The sequence below is a fragment of the Manis pentadactyla genome, chromosome 9 (genome assembly GCF_030020395.1).
Source record: "Manis pentadactyla isolate mManPen7 chromosome 9, mManPen7.hap1, whole genome shotgun sequence".
Lineage (NCBI taxonomy): Eukaryota > Metazoa > Chordata > Mammalia > Pholidota > Manidae > Manis > Manis pentadactyla.
The window spans coordinates 100202839-100224777 of record NC_080027.1 but is presented as its reverse complement, the minus strand read 5'-3'; the positions used below and the strand labels follow the sequence as shown (position 1 = coordinate 100224777).

The 21939-nt window shown below is 38.0% G+C and overlaps 1 protein-coding gene across 11 annotated transcripts in view; it reads right to left on the bottom strand.

Moving 5' to 3' along the window:
- Positions 1-244: 244 nt before the first annotated feature.
- Positions 245-21939, bottom strand: part of RGS7 (regulator of G protein signaling 7) — a 412379-nt gene continuing 390684 nt past the window's right edge. For 6 of the 11 annotated variants that reach the window (XM_057507871.1, XM_057507875.1, XM_057507874.1 and 3 more), the window contains 2 exons: positions 20144-20233; positions 17988-18317 (listed from right to left, as the gene is read on the bottom strand). In XM_057507871.1, coding sequence (XP_057363854.1) covers positions 18228-18317; positions 20144-20233 — 180 coding nt within the window. In that variant the 3' untranslated portion in view covers positions 17988-18227. Of the gene's footprint in view, positions 945-17881; positions 17963-17986; positions 18318-20143; positions 20234-21939 lie in introns of those variants that run through there. The other 5 variants (XM_057507877.1, XM_036918434.2, XM_036918440.2 and 2 more) reach the window with 3 other exon arrangements.

The following is a 21939-nucleotide window of genomic DNA, read 5'->3' as shown; positions in this document are numbered from 1 at the left end:
TAGCCCTGAAAATGTGGAAGTTCAAATCGTGAGGTTCCTCCGTGGGAGGAAAAGCGTCTAGCTGGTTCTGGGTAGCCTCCAAATGAAATGCTTTTGACTCCTGTCTATTGTACCATTTAAGCTTGTCTTGAAACCCTGAAATAGACTTCCAGGGTGATAGCTTAAATTGCAATGCTATAGTTGTGGCTGCTTTTTCAGCATTTTCTCTTTCAGTGAGCACGAAGTCAAAAGTTACAAAAGCAACGAGATTCTGCATCTTTTAATGAAAGATAAAACAACAATATAAACATACACAAATTTACAGAGAAGGGATCAACTTTAATACATTTGGAGTAAAAGGTGTTTCTTATTTAAATATGGTATAAAAATAAATGCAAGAAACATTAACTGAGAATGTATAGACAGCAGACAAAGACATGAGCTTGTTTCTGACTGTGAACACATTGGTGAGATGAAACTTTCTGTGCTAATTTATTGTTTAATAAATGTGAAGCCATATGTATACTTATTGATATATGCTTTTTTCCTTTTACAATTCTTCCAGTTTGTGATTGACTGAATTTTAAGTGAACTGTGTGTCTAGCAGAAAATTTAAGAGAGAGAGAAAGGGGGAAAAAAATAGTTTACTTCACTTGAACTTGTTAAAAAGGAAAAGACACAGATCCAGCTCAGTACAAGGAGGGTGTAAGCAGACAACATTTTGAAATGGAGGCATTGAGATGGTAGAGTTCCTTGGAGATGGCAATGCCTTAATGTACACAAAGAAAGAACCATTCAGTTCCTCTGCTCATGCAACATCTTGGTCTAATGTCCTCTGCTCCAGGTTAACAACAAAGAGCTACAAAGTTATACCCAACGACTCCAGGCTGCATCCATGCCACAAGATGATCCTTTTAGTAAGACTGAACGAGGCTTGTTAACCTCTTTGATGTGAGAGATTTCCCCTGAGAAAAAAATATAAAACAAGGGGGAAAACAAGAGTATGATAACTGAAAACCTGCTTCTGAGTAACATCTATTTATTGCAGCTGATTTTTTTTGTGAAAGGGTCAAAATGCAACCCTTTATGTACATCTTAGTTCAAACTCCACAACCACCTTCCTTCCCTCCCTCCTCCAACACATCAAACAAAATGATCCTCCCTCCCTCCACCCTCACGCCCCTCCCTGCCACTTCCTCCCCACTGCAAACAGACTGATGGGTTCACAGCACAGATTAGCAAATCATAAAACATGTCCAGAAACGTTCCATCGAGGCTTAGCAGTGATGCAACACCTGGGTTTGCAACTGGTTATCAACATGTTAACAACAAAGCTTAGGGAGCTGTTGTGAAAGACAGGAATGTGAATGCATTCTTGGGCAACTGCTGGAATTAGTATTGCATTTACAAATATCTAGATATGCAAAGGGTATGATTTAATTACATAAAATGCATTTTTGGAGGTGTGATGGGTGGAAACTCAAGACTGAGTCTGTTCCCTATGTGCCTATTTGCTGCCTACCTGAAACTATAGTTGTATCACTGTCCTGTCTGTTTGCAACTGATTTCCTCTAGCCCCAACTCTAGAAAAATCCCATATGTTCTGATTCGACATATTATGTTAATACTTAGAGTATGTATTCATTTTCTGTATATTTTGAAAGCCAACCCTGTCCCCGTTAATACAAGTATTCTAGAGAGAAGAAATTAAAAATTTTGGACCCATTTTGTGGTTTCTGTCTAATTTCTCATTTAACATGTGCCAGTATAAAAATATGCTGGCCCACTTATTGAATGGAATTTTTATTTCTCTGAGGATAAAATAAGAAAGGAATATCAAAAGATTTTTTGAGAAATACATTGTTTTAATAATAAACAAGTCATCACAGTAGTGTTGACTTACTAGAGTTTGACAGAGGAGTGTTAGGTGTTGGGAGAGAAATCATCACCCCTGACCACATTTTAGGAAAAGAACAATTTGTTTAAGAAATGATTAATCATTTCAAAAATCAAGGTTTCTTTACATGCTGTACAATAATTGACAAGGGTGCTTCGGTGGACATGAACGGTGGCAATGGAAGCCGAACATCATTTTCTTTAACTGGGGAAAAATGGGCTCAAAATTTAGCTTTCAGCAACTAATAGTAGAAAAGGCTGAAAGTTTAGCAAAGGTTTTTCCCATTTGGCTATGCTTTAGTCACTTCATGGGAGGAAAAATAATAAAAGAATAGCAGTTTGTTAACAAGCCACCCTACTTGACACTATGTATTGGCTTTATGAACAAAGTATGTTTTTGTTTCTTCTTGCCACCACTTCTACACCTGCTTTCTCATCCATAAAATAAGGATAATAATAGGGCCTGCTTTAAAAGATTTTTCTGAAGAATAATACAAATAAGTTACTTAAAACTATTGGAACATTCTATGTTCTCAGTTTATGTTGGCTACTACTTCATTATGCTATTCCTATTATTATTTTTACTTTCTCCTTAGGAGAGTGGGACCCAAAGTCACTATTCTGACTCTGAGAAAGGCAAAAAATTGCTAATGAATTGGAAGCTGAAATTATATTGATTATCCATCCGAATGCTGGACATAATGTTGGAATCAAAAAACTACTTTTCTATACTTGAAAACCATACTATTTTCTACATTTACTACTGTATTCCCTTGTGCTATTAATATAAATACATATATTTATATATATAGATTCTGAGGCCAAATAATGTATTTTTTAAAAGTGTTTACTGTTTCTAATGCCATGTGTGGGATGAAGAGAGCTACGTATTTGTTGAGGGATAAGAGTGAATTCTTATATGGCAGAGGAAGAGGGGAAAGATGCTAATATAAAACTGTTTCTTTTAAAATATATTCATGTGATTTGGTTCAAACTACCAGGAAGAAGAGTGACATAGTTACTTGGAAATAGAAAGCAATTTGCAACTCATACAATCACATTTTTATTTGGACTATGGGAACTACTGTCATTTGGTAAATGTAATAAATATTAACATGTTCTCTTCCTACTTGTATGTGTGTGTGTGTGTGTGTGTGTGTGCATGTGTGCAAATACCGTGGAAGCTATTACTTGGCCTGGTATGGGCTTCATTAAATAGGGGGGAGGTACAAGTTTAGCTTGCCAGGCTGTTGTCCCAGGAGATAATTAAAAAACACTCATTCATGGAAATCCATGGAGAAATACAGGCTTAGAGTCAAGTGAGAGTTTGTGGTAATAGAAAGACAAATGAACAGAAATGGGAAAACATGTGTACATCTTAATACACACAGTGAAACATTTTGTATGATATGGAGTTAGCAAATACGTAAAGATATTTGTTTTGTGTACTGAGACAACTAGAAAGCAAAGCTGAGTGCAACTCACAGTAAAAGAACTTAAATGCCCCACACTGGGGTCCAAGTAAGCATGGAAGCACAGTGAGTCCCTAGATTTGAAAATCTGGGTCACTTGGATTGTTTACTGTAAACTCTGGGATACCTGCCTTTTCACATACTGGAAAGACATGCACATAGGTGCCATTCTAGTGCACAAAGAAATAATGGGTTGCTCGCTCTATTGGAAAATCTTAGAAAGAACACTGAACCTTTCTTGTTGATAGAAAGGATATATTTGCACATCAGCTATTTTGTAACAATCCTTTTTAGTACAGCTTTTTGGAGGCTGTATGGAGTCAGCCCCTGCCAATTATCTTTTCATAATTTTTCCAAGTTGAAGAATCTGAGAAATAATTCTAGCTAAATTCTAAAATCTTAATTCTGGAAGCCAAAAGGGTAAAAATCCCTTAACAACATCAATTTTTACCAAACTGCTTACAATTGAATTCTGTATGATTAATTATTTTTAACCAAGTGACTACATTTGTGTTATGTGATTTCTACTGTTTCTTGTCAGATTCAAAAGAAAACAGGTTACACTGGAAACAGAAATCTGTAGAGAAAGATAAAGAATCTCAGAACAAAACAATAACAAAAACTCATGATCCCATGAGATTTTGTATTATCTAGTTAATGGGCAATCTGCTAGAAAAAGAAGCTCCTACTTTCAGAACAAAATAAACCTGAGACTTCAGTTGGCACCTAAGTGCATACAGAGCAGTCTACTTAATCTACAACATAGGTATCATATAAATAAATAGTTTCCAATTGTCACACCATAAAACTTCATCTCCCACACATCAGTTCTTTCCTAACCTAAATGCTGCAGAGATTTTATTATAGGTCAGAAAACAATCCCCCCACAACAAACTACCTATGTGTTTGCTCTTAGCTTTTCCAAGTAAACTATCAATAGCTATGAATTTTACCTGATTTTTAAAACCTTACTTGGCCTTAAAGTAGTAATAGAAAGTTGACAGGCCCCGTGAGTTGGTATAAATGGACATGAAAGTCAGGCTCTCAGCTCCAAGCCCCGAGCCCGCAGCACTGGGGAGATGGAGGGGACCTTCTGCACTCCTGTTCTGCAGACACTAATCCCCAAAGGAAGGGGAGAAAAGCTCCATCACTTGGCTGACTAAGCCATTTGCTCTACTGCTACTGTAAAAACGCACAGCAGCCTTTCCCAGACCAAGGGAAAATGAAGGGATTGAGTTTTAGAAGAGAGCCATGAAAAGCTTACAGAGCAGAGTAGGACTTTATCAGCATCTTTTGGATTTTTTAGGAAAATCTTAGCTTCTTAGATCTTGCATTCCTCACCATGTCTACTTGTTTATCTCCTGTCACAGCCTCCTAGTCTCTCCCCTTTGTGGCTTTAGACTCAGAAATACATTCTAGAATGCCCCGAGGCTCCAGAGGCCATGGTGAGGGATTGGGAACAAGAAAGGGCAAACCTTCTCACTGGCTTTCCACGGGTGTAGGTGACCCAGCCGTCTGACAGGTGCCCCACAGCTGTGGGAGCGGAGCAGCTGGTCAGCTGGTGTCTGGTGGTGGGGCAGTGGGTTAGCCTAGAGGCAGGGTGTGTTCTCACCAGAGGCTGAACTGAAGGATATTGTCTGCTCTCTTACTTTCATGGTGAAAACTGCCTAGGTTTCACTTATAAATACAAATGTCTTCACCCAGAAGTCAGCATCCCCCAGAACCCGGCTTCCGTGGCCTGTCAAGCCGCCTGTCCTCACTGCACAGAAGGAAGGGCTCTCTGTGCACCTGTTACTCTCCAGCCTGAGTCTCTGTTGGTGCATCTGCACAGGCAGAGCCTACCTCCTCTCAGAAGATGAACTGCGGACCCACACCCTTGCTGAGACCTTCTAACTGCCCCTGCCCACCCCCTCTCTGGCCTCCCTTGCCCAAATAATCTGCACAAGAGCATTTACATGTTGTTTTGTATAATTCTTTAAGTGACCTCACTTGGTCAAGCCATCGACAGCTGCTAAACAACGTTAATATTCTAGAAGTCCCCAAACATGCTCTTGAGTCTTTGCATGAGTTGAATTTCTTGACTGGAAACCATATTTTAAGAATAAACTTTCAGATAACCAGGTAAGGATTCAAATGTCTTGGAACAAGTAAATTCTAACTTGGGAGAGGAGAGGCATGGCAGGGCAAGAAAGGGGGACCCTGGCCACACTGTAAATATTAACCGTTAGCTGGTAGAATCTGGGTCTTTTCAATGCTTACCTTGCCCTGGTTGTTTCTATAGAGAAAACTTAACTGGGAAGGTGTAAGGAAGGAATTGAAGGTAGGCAGGTGTTTGGAAAGCTCTTCCCAGCTTTAAATGAAGCCATTTTTCCTAGGAAAACTTATAGGTGAGTTTACTGAATCTTAGAAAGTTAATGCTAAGCTCAAATTGTTGAGATAAAGAAAGAGAGAGGCAGAGGGAGAGAGACAGAGAGAGACAGAGAGAGAGAGAGAGAGAGAGAGAGAGACAGAGAGAGAGAGACAGAGAGAGAGAGACAGAGAGAGAGAGAGAGACAGAGAGAGAGAGAAAGAGAGAGAGAGAGAGAGAGAGAGAGAGAGAGAGAGAGAGAGAGAGAGAGAGAGAGAGAGAGAGAGAGAGAGAGAGAGAGAGAGAGAGAGAGAGAAAAAGAGAAAGAAAAGAGAGAAGGAAAGAGAAAGAAAGGATTCTGTAGCTACTCTGGGGTCTGGTGTTTTTAATGCAGAACACTGAAAAAAACTGTACTATTACGTACTAAAAAGAGATGGTTCCTGAACTACATTTACATGTAAGTACTGATTGCTAGTTTCCTGTGTGGACCGAGAAAGAACAAGTAAAAGCAAGTACGTTCATTTCCCTAGTTAAAAATATTTTTCTAAAATTGTTTATGTCCATTAGAGAAAATGAAGAAAACATAGAAAAAACATAAAGAACAAATAAAGAGGACCTGAAATACAGCAATTTACATACTAATATATCCTTCTACTTGTTTTATAAAAATATATTTGAAATTTTTTTATTTCACAAAAGTCATACTGTGCCTAGTATGGCTTATTACGAGTAAGGTGTATTAATATGATCATATTTTCATCAATTATCCATGTTATATGTGTTTCTTCTAAAATAATGTTTTGTTTAAATTCACCACATTAGTGAGTAAAGAAATCAGTTTAGAAAGATGCTACCAACATTAAGAAAAATTAAATATTATAGAACATATCAGAATATATCAGTGTATTGCAAGTAATAAGGGAATGTATTGTTTCTGAGGTGTTACTTTAGTTCTACACACAAATAAACATACACAAGTACAGTTTATATAGTAACACAATAAATACACACAAGCACATACAAACATGCATGTATCACTATGCCAAATGTGGGATGTGGGTGGCAATTAAAAAAAGATGAAAGCCGCTGTTCTAAACTAATTTTTAACGAGCCACATAATATCCCATCAGATAAATTATGCCTTAATGTATTTAAGAAATTCTCAGTTGTTGTACATTAAGATTGTGTCTTATATTTGTCACTTATGTGATACAATAAATATTTGGGTTTTCTTAGGATTAAATTATTAGAAGTTGGATTATTGATTGAAAGTGGCAGAAGACTTTTTGAAGTGTTTGACATGTTCTGCAAAGTTCTATTCAAGAAAAGTGATTGGCAATTCATACTCCTGTTAACAGTGTATGAAATCACTGATTTTCTTACCCCCTTTCTAACACTAGAAATTATTGTTTTAAAAACAAATCTATTTGGAGGAAAAAGGTATTTTGCTGCTTTTTGGATTATACTTGGCTATTAATAAAGATAGACTTCCTTTCTGATTTCTCATATATTTATTGACTATTGTATTTCCTCTGTTAAAACTTTGCTCATTTCCTTAAAGGAATATTGCTCCTCTGATTATTTTTTTGCAAAGAATTCCCCATTAAACTGTATTAGATCTTCGTCATGTACATGCTCATTTATTCATTTTGAAAAAGGGTTTACCAGACTTGGGAACAAGAAGTTGCTTTAAACAAAGGTTTTCAGACTAAGTAAGGCATGCAGCAATTTTTCACTGTATCTCTGTGGAAAGACCAAAAGGTGTAAGGTTCATCACTAAATAAATAACTATCTTCAAGGTGTGCTAACTACTGGACCTTTATCTTCCTCTCTGCTCTTTATGGTATTTTAATTAGTAATTTGCATGATTCAACTGATGGAATCCTTAAAAAAATGCATATATGGTACAAATTTAGCAATCTTGGTTAAAAGACTGACTAAGAAAGAGATAGTCCAAAAAATTACATAAAGCTGTAACTCATAAGATAAAATTTAATGTAAAGAAGGATAAAGCACCAAACTTACATTAAAATGAATAAACAAACAATAAACTAAAACTCTAGTAGCAGAGGTCAAGGTTGGGGAGGTATAATGTGAGCTCATGAGAAAAAAAAATCCTACTTTTTATTAAATTTTAATCCCCAAACAACTCTGTATTTGACATGGCTGCTGTGACTGGGAGCTGGGGTGGGGAACAGGTGGGAGGCAGATGCAATTTTCAGGCTGGACTGTATAAGTTATAATACTATGTTCTTTCTTTCATGTTGGGAAGATGCTTTTCCTAGTATACTCTGGCTGGGTCACGTCTCCAGCTGTGTTCATTTACCACGTTGAAGGATAGAGATGAACTGGAGCAAATGAAGGAGGTGGCAATTTAGGTAGGGAAAGGTATGAGATTATGAAGTGAGTAAACATCAAAAGCCCACTTTCCCAGGATGAGTCTCACTCAGATTTAATTTGATAGCAATTTTTAAGGCGTCTATACTTCATCAAGTGTTGTTTTGTTAAGTGTTCAGCCTAGTTTTTGCTAGAGCAGGCAATTAGTTAGACATAAGCAGGAGAACAGGGCCAGCCCATCACCAAGGAAGTCTCCTCCCTGGCCAGCCCCTAACCCCTCCTTAGTCCCCAGTTCCACAGTCAAGGACACCTAGATTGTCAGAGGCCCAGGACCACAGGGGCTTCCTGAATTACAGGGTATGTGCAACGTCCAAAAACCTTGTCCCAAGTAACCCCCACCTCATTAAAATAACATCTAAACCTCATTAGCATTGTGGTGTTGGCCCCACCATGGGCTTCACTTAGGTACTTACGGGTAAGGTGCCTGCCACTGAGAAAAAGGTTATACAACCTAGAGCTGTCAATCAACCTGTCAATCAAAGGATGTAAGAGGCAGGACAGGACTTCCTGCCATCCTAAGAAAAAATAAAAACCAGTCTAACCCTAACAGAGAGCTGCTTCTGGTATCCAGAAAGCCCCTCTCCTTTCTTGATAGTGTACTTTTCCTTTTAATGCAAAAAATTCCTTGCTGCTTTTTCTTGCTATCTGGTCTACTGATTGAATTCTTTCCTTTGAGAAAACGAGAATAAGGGCAACACAACACATTCCACTGGTAACATTTTCATAGAAACATCTTCCTTTCATACTCAGATTTCAGCAGCTTATATAGTATTTAAATACATTAGGTAATTACTATCAATTCAATTACGATGAACAGCTATGGGAACAAACACAATCTACTCTTAACCATATAACTCGACTGGCGGCTGCAAAAATGTGTGGGCACAATTGGAGAACAGCCCCTCAGTAACACCTGGTGTGCGCTGCACATCCATCCGTGGGCAAGGTGGAGAGAATCAGCTAGTCCAGGGCAGCGGTTTTCAAACTGTGGTATCAAAACCAGTAGTATCAGTGCCATTTGAGAACTGATTAAAAATGGAAATTCTTGGATGTTACCAGAAAACTACTTAATCCGACTCTTTGAGGGGTACAGTCTAGAGATCTGTGAGAAGAAGCCTTCCAGGAGGTCCTGCAGTAGCTGAACTGAGAACCAGCGATCCTTGGTAAGGAGACATCAGGTAGGAACCTGTTGCCTAGATCATGGCCTTTCAGCTTCATCACTCTGAGATGCTTGTCAAATCAGATTGAGGGGGGAGATCAGGAAAGGAAGAAGGAAGGAGAAGAGGAGGAGGGAGAGGCACAGAGAAAGATTTCAACCCAGTTTAACTGGGATGAGGTCATGGAACCTGCATTTTCCAAGCCCCAGGCAGTTTTGAGATATGGGAATCAGCATGGTGGACCACATAGAAGAAAAGCAGTGAAATAGACATTTTAACTAAAGGAAATAAAAAGAAAACAAGAGGTACTGATGTAACCATACCAAGTAGTTGAATATTTGTCTATCTCCAGAGGAATGTTTGTATTATTGTGCCTGGCTTCAGGAGACAACCTAGGATCAATACTTGGAAGTGATAGAAAAGTAGATGGTACTGAAAATAACAAATGAATTTTTAAAAGATGGAATGGCCTGCCTCTACTATGTAAGGGGACCACATCTCTGGAACTCATGACCCAGCAAATGCCAGGAGCCCACTTTTCACTGAGTTTGCAGCAGAGATTCATGCAATGGGCTAGGGTTGGGACAGCAGGAATTGAGGCCACTAAATTCCTTTTCAGTTCTGAGGCTCCAAAAATTCATCATTCTTAGTATTTCCCAAAAGTACTTTGAAGAGTTAATATTGAAAATTAGAAAAAATAAAGACTTCCAGTAGTCTTTTCTTTCTGATATTAGAATTACATTCCTCCTGGATATGAATATGTCTGTTTCAAGTGAACAATCTTGAAAATGGGTGCTTCTTACTCCCCTTTGTAACTCAGCCATGTCTATTTGGTAATTTTTCTATTGCTGATGAAATAGATGGGTGAAGAAAAGATCTGTAATGCTAAAATAAGTAGATTGGAATGGCACTAAACCAAAAAAATGACAGGTGAACTTTTTCTTAGGCTCCAGAAAGAATAGTCAGTGGTTTAGAAATAATGTTTTAAATTTCCAATAACTGCCAGAAGGTTATTTTAATAATGGTCTCTTCTGGTTGAAATTACAGGTAGAATTATTGTGTTTAGGATGGTCCAATGTCTGCTCTTTTAACTCTTAGATCCTGGCCATTGGAAAACAACAAGGACAGAAAATGCCATCAAAATGGGATGCACCATGCAGAGGATATGGGATTATGCCCAATCTGGAACCTGCCAAATGTCTAAGAAAATGCAACAGGGTGCCTCTAGATATAAACATAATGTATCTACATCTGTAAATGTGACTGCATTTTTGAAAAGATGTCTACTCTCTAGCTATTTTGTCTATTTAGTACTATTGCCTCTAAATACCAGCACAGATTACGGAAAAATGAAAATTATACCCATGACTGATCATCAGTATAAAAGTGGCTTTCTTGTCTGAAAAATGTTTCATAAAGGAAAGCTGAACACATACAATGGTACATGTGGCTTTAGAAGGGGTGACAGAAAATGGGAAACAGCCTAGTGATGAGGAAGGGCTGCCTAGTAATGACCTCATCTCCAGAATTAACACGTGAGTCTACTCTTAGTGGAAATAATTAAATGTAGACATCATAAAGGAACCTAATCTTTATCAATGTACGTTCCATTCATGTTTTTCCTAGCTTTGTTAAACAAATTTATAAAAATACGCAAATGCCTTTAGACTATTGGCAAAAAGTTTATTTAACTCTATATAATTCTATTCAGTTTATTTAATCCATTTAATCCATTGGATTGTCTGTTTAACTCAGTGAGGTCATTGAGATTCTTACTCCTATTCAGTTCAGAGTTGAGCATCTGCCGGTACTTCACAGACATGGCAATGTTACGTACACGAGCACATGCAAATGCTCCATAGCTTCTTGCTTTATTAGCCTCAGTTCTGTAGCTTAATGATTCAGATCCTATTGGAGTAATACTTCAAGCTTACACTGCACTGATAGAATCAAAGTGATAAGGTAGAATAATGTATTTAATATATAACTCATGTGATTCCTAATTGAGGCAGTCTGAAGTTTATTTTTCTACTCTCAACACTTGCAGTAAACTTGGCTCAAAATGTCCTAGCTTTTATGTAAATCTATTGTGCTAAAATTTTTACTCTTCCTGCTTCACTTCCTGTATTTCACTGCCCAAGTTCTTGTTGGTATCATTGAATGTGGATTAATAGAGTAGCAGCTAACCCTGCAAACATGTCCTCCTATCTCTAGGTTCTCCTAACTGGCCCTCTACCCCCTTCTTCTGCATATAGGATATGGCCCATTGTGTGGGTCCAGGATACAAGCTATCTCGATTACCTTCTTTGGTACCATGCTCCTCCAGCTGGGAACCCGTGTGGCAGCCCTTGCACAGAACACAACTGTATTTGTCAGGTCCTCAGACTCTCCTTCTGGCTCTACCTGTGCTCTCTCTCCTTCAGGGCTGGCTGCCCCAGCTATTTAGTAGGTAGACCTCTTCCTTACACCTTAACTCCTATCCCTGCCTATTCTGTGCTGTTTTAAGGAAAACCATCGTGATTTACATTAAATAAGCTAGTGGGAAGCTGGTAGGAATCCAGTTCCATTCACTAGACAATTATCTTTCATGAGAAAAATAAACCAACTTAGGTACACATGTTAGAGGCACCCACATGTAATTATTTCTGTTCACATCTGTCTCCTTATAAATGATAAGCTTCCTATGAGTGGTGGCTATGCCTTATTATCTGTATGTTCTCAGCTAGAGAACAAAGCACCTGACCCAGGGGAGGTACTCAGTAACTGGTGTTGGACAAAAGAATCCGGAGGTGCTTGGATACATGGCCATTCCTGGATCATAAACCTGTCGCACAGAGTCCCCAGGATGGTCTCCAGCTACACAGGTAGCTATGGTCTCATAGCCACTGGTGTAACCCGAGGCTTCTGGTACATCTAAACAGTACTTCGCTATAAAAACTTCTGCCTCTGGCACAGGCTGCATTGGAAGCTGTCTGCTCAGCAGCCTCCAAATATTCCTTAGGAACCCCAGGGTTGTACTGGATGCTTTCTGACCAAAACCCACTATACAATTCACAGCTCAAAGAACTGAGTGGCAACTTCAGAATGAATGATGCTACTAGGGGAAAATAAAGACATGTTGTCCAAACCAAATAGGCTACATAGTCAGATACAGTTCCCACCAATCAATATACATCATGTTGCAGAGAACCTGAAACTGCATTCATAGGCAAGTTATCACCACCAGCAGTTCCAATAAAACAAGATGGATCGTCCTATATACCAAAAACAAAATGATAAATGACAAGAGTTTCAGGTCCAAAAGAGAAGGAAAAAGAGAAAATAGTTCATCCTTGACCGGACTTTATTTATTTATTTTTTTTTTGCATTTACTGGCAATTTCTATGTTGGGGAAACCCAATGACCAGTTTATAAATTATATTTACTTGAGGTGCTGTAGGACTTCTCTGACATAGTTTATCTGTATGAATATACCTGCAATCTCAAGCACTAAATTCTACTGTACTCAACTGGGAAAGAATGGGCACAAAGTTTTCGTTAAGGTAAATTCACAGGTGCACATATATAAGAGCAAAACCTCCCCCTCACAGTCCCTAATCTGCTGGTCTATCATGATGGATATTTATGTGAAGTAGATGATCTGCTTCATTGTTAGGGATGTTTGCATAAACTGAGGTTCTCGCTAACTCCTGAAGGTGTTTCTACACTGCAACTTAGTTAGCATAAATACAACCTAGAAATGACCTCTGAGTACACTAAGGTTTGTCTATATTTCATTGTGGAGGAAATTGATATCAGGAAAATGACAATAAGGACAGGCTGTCTTTTTAACCATATAGGAAGGAGTAGCACATGATTTGTCATATGGCCGAAACTTAACATATGTTGAAGGAATGAATAATCTAGGAATTAGTATTATTCATGTTGAACAAACCCAGTGAAAAATTAATGAATTTTCATTTTAGGTGCTCCAGGATCCTTCCCAACATGGCCATGTACCCTAACGTGCCTGTCAGCTCAAACAGCGAAGTCTAGAGCATTCCACCAGGAGGATCATGGCTCAATCCTAAGGAGAACTAATGTCCAGCCCAAATGTGCAGTCAAGGGGGTGCACATGAATAGATTTGGCCCTGCATTGCCCCACTTCTAGCACTGCCCCAGAACCTGTCTAGGGCTGTATTTCCCAAGCCTGGAATCAGTATTAGTCACAGTGTTACAGTGGGTGGAGAGGGTGGTCTCAGTGCATACAGTCTCGTTGATCATTAAAGTATATAGAGGAAATTTCATGCTAGATTTCACATTTAATAAAAAGTTAAAACATCATTTGACTATGAACTAGAAACAATCCAGAGTTTTTGACAGTGTCTTAAGAAAAAAACAGTGTAAGGGCCCTAGAAAATGATGATAATTCTTCACAGATTGAGGACCGATTGGTAAGGGAGGCCTGTCATAAATGTGTAACACAAGTGGCTTTGGAAATTGGGAATACAGAGTGACTCCTGCCTTCTACAATAAGTTATTTTCCCTTCTAGTATATGCTCTGTATTAGGGAAAAAGTAAAGATAAGTGAGAAATAACAACAGAAAACGAAACACCTCTTCTTTTAAAATTTTGCATTCTATCAAACCAAGTAATTAAATTTCTTATGACCATACTATGAGAAAAAAAATCAGTATTTAACTTGAAGGATGTTTATCACACTTTGATCTACAATGGCAATGAACAAAGAAAGAAAAAAAAAGGACATAAAAAAGAAAGAGCAACCTAAATGTCCAACAATAGAGGACTGGAAATATTACAGGTATATCCATTCAGAGGCATTTTGTGTAGCCAATAAGTAGAATCATGCAGAAGAATATGTAATGACCTGGAAGATTTTATTTATGATGCAATTTAAGTAAAAAAAGCATGTTTCAAAAGCATATTTAAAGTATAATGCCATTTCTTAAATATTTATAGATATTTGTGCAAAATGCTACTTAGAGCTATTTCTGGCTGGAGAGATTGTAGATGAAGAAACTCCTTCAGTGCTTAAACGATGTCTAAAAATTCATATGGCAAGGAAACATAGGACTAGGTTTCAAACCTAAATATTAACATGTCAAGCTTCCAGGCCTGGGTTCTTTTTACCACATTTTGCTATTTATATATAATCTGTGCAAGGTTTTAACCAGAAGCTCCATAAGGGGCTTACATAAAGCATTTAGTTAGATTTAACTAAAAAGAACATTCTTAGTTCTTTAAGCCTCCAAAGAAGTTATACGGCTCATATTTACTTTCGTCCTTACCCATATTAATGAATTACAGAGTTAAATGCAGATTTGATGCCAAAAGATCAACTGATTTCAGAGCCAACTCAGCCTTTTGTTGAAGTTCAGTCAGGGTTTTCTCAGCTTCTCCTGGTAATCTGTTGCAGCCTGCAGACCACACCTTTCAAGCCCAGTGCTCTAGTGTAAGGACACCAGAGCAGAGGGGCCAGGACAGCCAAGGCGCTCATAGCGTCTTCTCTGTTAACTCTTTTAAAAGCTCAGCATGTAATTGTCTTCACTGAGATAGGGTACCGTTTTTCTCCAAAAGAGTTTAGATTAGGTGAGTTCCTGCAAACTCCACAGTAACTTTCTCTAACTCTCATTTCTACCTTTTTAGCCTAAAGCCCAGCTGATTTAATTTCCACTTCACACAAAGGAGAGGTCAGGAATACAGTCGGCACTTCATTTATGAATTTTGATTGAAGGCATGGATGACCAATCCTCTTACCCTGTTCTCTTATTTCCTGTCTGTGCACCCTTCAGGTCTGTGTGGCAGACAGACGTGATGATGATTCAATGATTGGAGAAATGGTGTTAGATTTGATGATGGTGACGGAGGAAGGAAACCCTGTTACGATTCGTACAGAAGAGAATGAAGCCAACAGTGAAAAGCATGAGAGGACAAAGACGCCCCTGAAGACTTAAAGAGACGTCTTTGATGGCAAGAAAGATAAAGTAATAAAAGGATAAATCACAGGAAATGATATTTCTTAAGATAACAAGCTAAAGTGAAAGCATTACACACATGTGAGGTGTTCTCATCCCTCTGATGTCGGGAAGAGTGGAAAGAAACGAGCAATCCACAGAGCAGTGGATTTCAAGTCAGAGAGCTTTGCTTCCAGCCTTGGCTCTAACACCAACAGCAGTGTGACACTGGGGAAGTGTCTTCCCCTTGCTGTTCCTCAGTTTGCTCATGTGTGCAAGGGGGTAACCGCTGCCTGACCTCCTAAGACTGTTGTACACGCAGATAGCAACAATGAAACAAAACAAACAAAAAGGAATTAGCGTCCTTGGAGCACGGTAAATGCTATGCAACTGCTGGCTGTTCACTGTAATTACTCTCTAAAGTGCTGGCAAGAATATATTCGTCTCAGTAACGGCTGGAAATTGCAGTGGTATAGGGAAGAACTGTCTAGCAAAACATTTTTGACTTTCGTGTGCCACTTTTATAAGCCAAGTTATGAAAATAGCTCTGATGGAATATATAAACAAACTTCTACAAATAGACTCTAATTGGAAATGGACTCCAACCCCAGAGGGAGGATAGCATTGGATGGCAGAATTTGTTTATTTTCCACCAGTGGGAAGAATATCAAGGAGTAAGGTGATCAGTGGAGGGAGAGAGAATTTGGGAACAAAATAAAATTTGGGTCAGTGCCAGCTTCTTAACTGTGTGATTCTGCAAACTATGTGCCTCCCCTGCCCCTTCAGTTTTTCTCATCTATAAAATGAATAGAATAACGAGTATAATAATGACTAACTTGCAGGGTAGGATAATATTAAATAAGGCAAAATGAAGGGCCCTCGTGCAGAGCCTGAGTCATGGAAGCCTCTCCATGAAGTGAGTTACTGTTACCATCACCTCACTTCTCCCAGTTCCCTTCATAGTCGACATGCTTCTTGATCTATGTTTTTCCTATTCCATTTCTTTCTTGGATACTGTCTATCTTGTCGCCTCCCTGTATTTACCGGAGCACTCCTTTAAAATGCTTGTTTAAACTCCATTATGTCTAACTGATAATAATATAATTACTTATTCTTTATCTTGGGTTAAAATAATTTTATTGATCCTATAAAGGTATCCCATAAAATTTATTATGTAAGTACTCAGGATGCTTAACCCAAATGCTGACCCTAAAAGTAATCATAACATGGAAGAACCCTGAACCTAGGAGAAATAAAAAAGAAATGAAAACAGAAAGTTGAAAGGGACTTCAAATGGAAACTATCATAAGACTTAATGACATAGAGCATATTAATTTCTATTTTTGGACATAAATAATTTTCAGGATAAATTTACTTCTCATAACTAATAAAATAGATATAACCTATTGGGAATATCAGAGAACCTTTGCACTTTCCTCACTCCATTTCTTAAGAGCACTATCATAATAAAATATCCAGTGAAAGGTGTTACTTTTACTTTCCTGGATGGGAAAGGATTAGCCCTAAATCAGTGTGTCTGAAAGTTATCTGAAATTTATTGCTATGTTGTGTATATGTGTGCATGTATGAATGTTACTCAACTTCTCATTCTTCAGTAATTCCAGCCTTTTTTCTCCATTTTCCTTAAAAGGATAATTGCCCTTCTTGGTCTGGTGAAATCCTATTTATCCAGTTAAGTGTAACTTCCTCTGGGAATTCTCACATTACCCATGAGACCTCCCTCCTGACCCTAACACAAAGTAGAAATAGTTTATCTTTCTTCTGCACATCATAACATTTTTGTTTATATCATTAGGTACCTCAGCAATTAAGACCTATACCTTCTACATGTTCCCAAAACAGCACAATGTCTAGAATATCATTGGCACTTGTATGAATTTTGATTGAAGGTATAAATGATGAATCCTCTCTTCCCTTTATTTCCTATTGATCCTTTCTTAAAGTTTGCAGTGTGTGGTAATGTGGTGGTATATTAAAAGTAGGGGAAGTTGGTCAAAATTGCCAATGGTTTTGGAGGCATGACAACCACTTGCTTTTTCCATTTCCATCTCTTTAAAATTGAATTATTATTCTTATGTCACAGTGATTTCCATCCCAATTCGGGAACAATATTCTGCCACCATTTTGTTAGAAAAGAAAGAATTTGAAACACTTCGTAAGTGATACACTGTGCAACACGCTATGGTCAACTTTCCCCTGAAAAATCTTGAGGCATTTCTTTAACATTGTGTTAAACTTCCAATGGTGACTTACGAGGAGGCAAGATCAGGAAAATTTTCTATTAAAAGTCAGAGATTCCAATAGAGCCAGCCAAAATTTTGTGAAGTGTATAGCGTGATTAATTCCTGGGGTCCTTCATTTTCCAGCCCTTTAATTTGTGCAATCACATTGAATGTTCAAAGTGTGTACTGCTTTTAAATTCTCAACTGGCAACTCGTAAGTAGACCTGGTTAACATTCCCCACCACAGGGATCCTTGCAGGAAACTGAAAACAAAAACTGTATACCTTTGTTGAATCCAATTTGCTTACATTTTGACACACATAACTCCACTTAACTGGCCACCACAGCAGAAGCTACAACACACACACAGCATGGAGCTACCACACAACTCAACAGACAGTGCAGACAGACTGGAGATAAACCAAGATTTTTCTACCTCTTTTCATAACAGGTTAGTGCTGGCCCTCAGTGTTGGTGTACAGTTTTTATGGCATGGGAAAATAGGGATGTTTCTGCCCTATAAAAATAAATGTGTTGAAGGCTTTAGTTTGAGCTTACACAATGTCAGAAAGTTCCACAGGCACTAGCACAATACAAAAAAAAAAAAAAAGAAAGTAAAAAAAGAAAAAAAAGAATCCCACAAACAAGTTTATCACCAAAATATCACCAAAACACATGGCAAGATACTGTGAAAACAGTGGTAGGAAAACTACTGGTTTCCTGGATGATTTATGTAACAGGTTTCAACACCTTCCTGAAAAATAAAGGACAAGAGAGGCATGCTAATAGTCCTTGGTGGGGGCATGTCTTGTCACCGACCACCATTCATACCAAGTCTTTGGCTTTAAACTGCTCACTAGGTCATTTTCTCCCTGCAGAAGTAGAAAGCACAGAACCCTTATTGTTCTTAATCTTTGCAGCCTTAAGTAAGAGCTAAGGGAAAGAGCATAGAAATGCATGCACCATCTTTAATAAAGAAAGGGATACACGGCATAAAACTATAAAAATTATTCTTTCTTCATTTTATATATCATAACACACACTTCTTTCCAAACCTTCATTTGGTACACTGTAGTTTTTCATGTATCTACACTAGAAAGGACTGGAACAAAAAAAGATAGATAGGAAGCACGAAAGCCCTGAATTTGAATAAAGGCAATACATTTGCTGTTACATCAAAGGATACAAGGTGAGCAAGGGGGCTAGGAAGTGGGGAAATTTCTCAGTTGGACTTAATGATTTGTAATTCCTCAAAAAATAAAACTTACCACAGTCTGTGCAAATTTCTCAAAAGATGTTCTGCGATCCATTGAGTGTTCCGTCTTACGTGTGTGGGGTGGGGTGGGACAGAGGGAAATAGGAACAACAACAAAAAAAGAAAGCAAAGAAAACAGAGCAGAAAAAGAAAGGATGATGAAATGATGCAACAGCTAATCCATGTTCTCAATTATGGGACCAGGAAGGGAGGCGAGCTGCCCAGAAAGGCCTCTTGTCCCAGGATTTGGGCCCTGTGTTGATTTTTAACGCTAAACCTCTCCTTGTTCAAAGCAGTGATGTGATTTCAAGCAAAATCAAGTTGCACTAAATCGAAGTAGATAGATGAAGGCTGTATGCTGACACCTGCAAAGCCTACATATTTGACAATCTGGGGGAATATCTTGAGAATTTACTCATAATTTTCTATCAGGATGAGATTTCTATTGATACCATCATTAATTCTGTAGAGCATTGCTGTCCAATAGAACTTTCTGAAAGGCTGGGAATTTCATTCTTTGCTATCCAGTATTTCAGAAGCCTTTAGCTAGGGCCATTGAGAACTTGAAACTTCCCTAGAATTTTGTGTACTCTTACTTAAATAAAGTTTAAATTTAAACAACCCCATATGGCTAGTGGCTGCTGTATTGGACAGTGTATCTATTTCCAGTTGCAAAGAATGGACTTTGAAAAATTCCATGAGCCTAAGTGATGGTCATGAATGACACAAACTTACAATTTCATCTCAGAATTTCAAGCTATACACTATTTAACACTAAAAAATAAGTGAAGTTGATGTTTATATCCAGATTTTCCATGCCCTGTTATATTGACTTATACAAGTTGCTATAGTGTAAGACTTTGATGATAAGTGTTAACTTCATAATGAGATCTACTGCAACTCTTCCAAAGTGTGCCTACCTACCATCTTAGGAGTGTAAAATTCATTGTAGAGATACTAAGTGATTCAGGATAAATGTCAAATAAAAATATTCAGAAGCAAACATTACTATATTTTGGCAACTATCATGGGAAAAAAATGAGTCTATTTTTAGTTGTGGGAATGTGGCCAAAACACACATTCTAGCCTCCTGGACAAGGAAAATCTTCAAGTTTTTGACCTAATGACATTGTACCTTTCCTTATTGTAAGTTTTGATTTCCTTAAATTAGGCATACAGAAGACTAACACAAAACATGAAAACAGTGTCTAAAAAACTTTGTAAAGCATGAACAATACAGAAAGAAACAAACAAAAAAGAAAATAAGCAATCAACAAACAGAAACAAAATCATTTAAAATGGTCCTTATAAAATGCAAAGGTTTGGGGGAGGGTCTTGGAGTGTATCACTTACCATTTGACTAATACCCTGGGCCCAGCAGAGTAACTACAACAAATAATTGTAATAAGAACCAGATCAAAAAAGGTTACAGAAAACCAATACCTTTTTCTTTGCCTGTAGAAGTTCCTGATAGGCACTGGATCTTATAAAACGTGGGTATGAATCACTTTTCATCAATTTGTAAATGTGCTCCTAAAAAAAATAATGGGTGAGGTACTTTTCATTATTTCTCAAAAAAAAAAAAATACTGTGATAAGAATATGACCTAGGATTCAAAACAAGTCTGGAAGCAGCTAAAACTAATAATGATAATGCTGATGAGAATACCTTGTGTTTGCAGAACATTTATCTCTTCAAATTTATTTTCTATTCATGGATGAATGTTTAAACTAAGAGCTGTGGAAGAGGTAAATCACACCCAGTACTTTAAAACAATGGAATTTATGAACGGAATGTCATGAAGTGATTTCCAATCAAGTTGCTGATTTATTGAGATCATTTGAGAACATAGATAAAGCTGCCATCTCTTAAAATTACTCCAGGCCAAAAGCGATTGATGTGAAGTCAAGATTTAGGAATCATCTCAGACACCTTTGGCATCTACTTGTACTTGGTGGGTGCAGATAAATCAGCTCTTTGGTGCAAACTGTATAGAAAATTGTCATCCATACCCACTTTGGGTCAGAGTACAAGATCAAAGATAAATTTTGTTCTCTTTAATTGCTAAATGTTTCAATTCACATGCTTTTCTTTTTGCTCACTCAGTGAGAGTTTAGGTACTATTTAATAATTTAATCCCGACCTGCCTGCAATGTTCTATTTTGGTGATGAGTATTGGTAGACAAAGAATGCAAAAAAAAAACCCAAAACCGTATTCATCAAATTCATTTTTGGTCCAATCCAGGTAGATTCTGCTCTGGCTTCCTGCAGCTAAGGGGAGCGTAAATGCCCTGTTGTCTTCCTAGTATAGTGAAATATCAGCTAGAGGTGGAGTCTTGGACTGTTCGAGAATATCCTGGATGTCTCAATCTCTTCTGGTTGGGAAAAAAATATGTATTTTAAGAAATAGCTCAGTTTCACTGGTCTCAACCACACCAGCACTAATTTGGAGTTACACTGAATCCACTTAAATACCTTCAGGATTAAGCCTCAACATCTATCCTGCGGTTCATGCACAAGAGGATGGCGCATTGGAAATCTTAACAGAATTCATTTTTGGAAAGTGGAGCAATGTCTTCTTTTGAAGTCAAGCATTTTGGGCATCAGGTCGTATCTTGGTCAAGATCTAAAATTTACAAACATGTAAATTGAGACCCCTTCATTCATGTCTCTGAGACTTTGTTTCCTAATCTATAAAACAGGGCTGTCCTGAGGACTGAAGGAATGATACATGGTTAGCCAAGTGTGGGGGTGGTGGGTGTGTTGAGTGTGGGCATGCACCTGAGGACATGTGCTGGGCACACCGTTGTAAGGACTGGCCTCTTTTAGTTCCTCTAACCCTCACCAAACCTCAGTGATGCTGGGGACTATTATTATATCCATTTTGAATATGAAGAAACTGAGGCATGGGGAGGTGCAGTGTTTTCAAGAGGCCACAGAGCAGAGCTCAGACTGGAACCCAGACGATTTGGCTCTGGAATCTGCTTTCTTCAGTGTGACATTATGTCTCTTCTCAAACAGTGTCTGGAATTTCCCCCAAACCTGGAGTTAAATACCTGAGCTTAATTGAAAAAGAAGCCTAAGTTCAGGTGGTAATGTTTTCTATTCAAAAACTATACCTTTTCATTTTATTAAAGACTATGATGCAAGACTATTTTCCAAAGACACAGAAAACAAAGAAATGTTCTCTTTTAGACTTCAGGAAGGCCAGTCCAAACATTTACACATTGTTGGCGTGA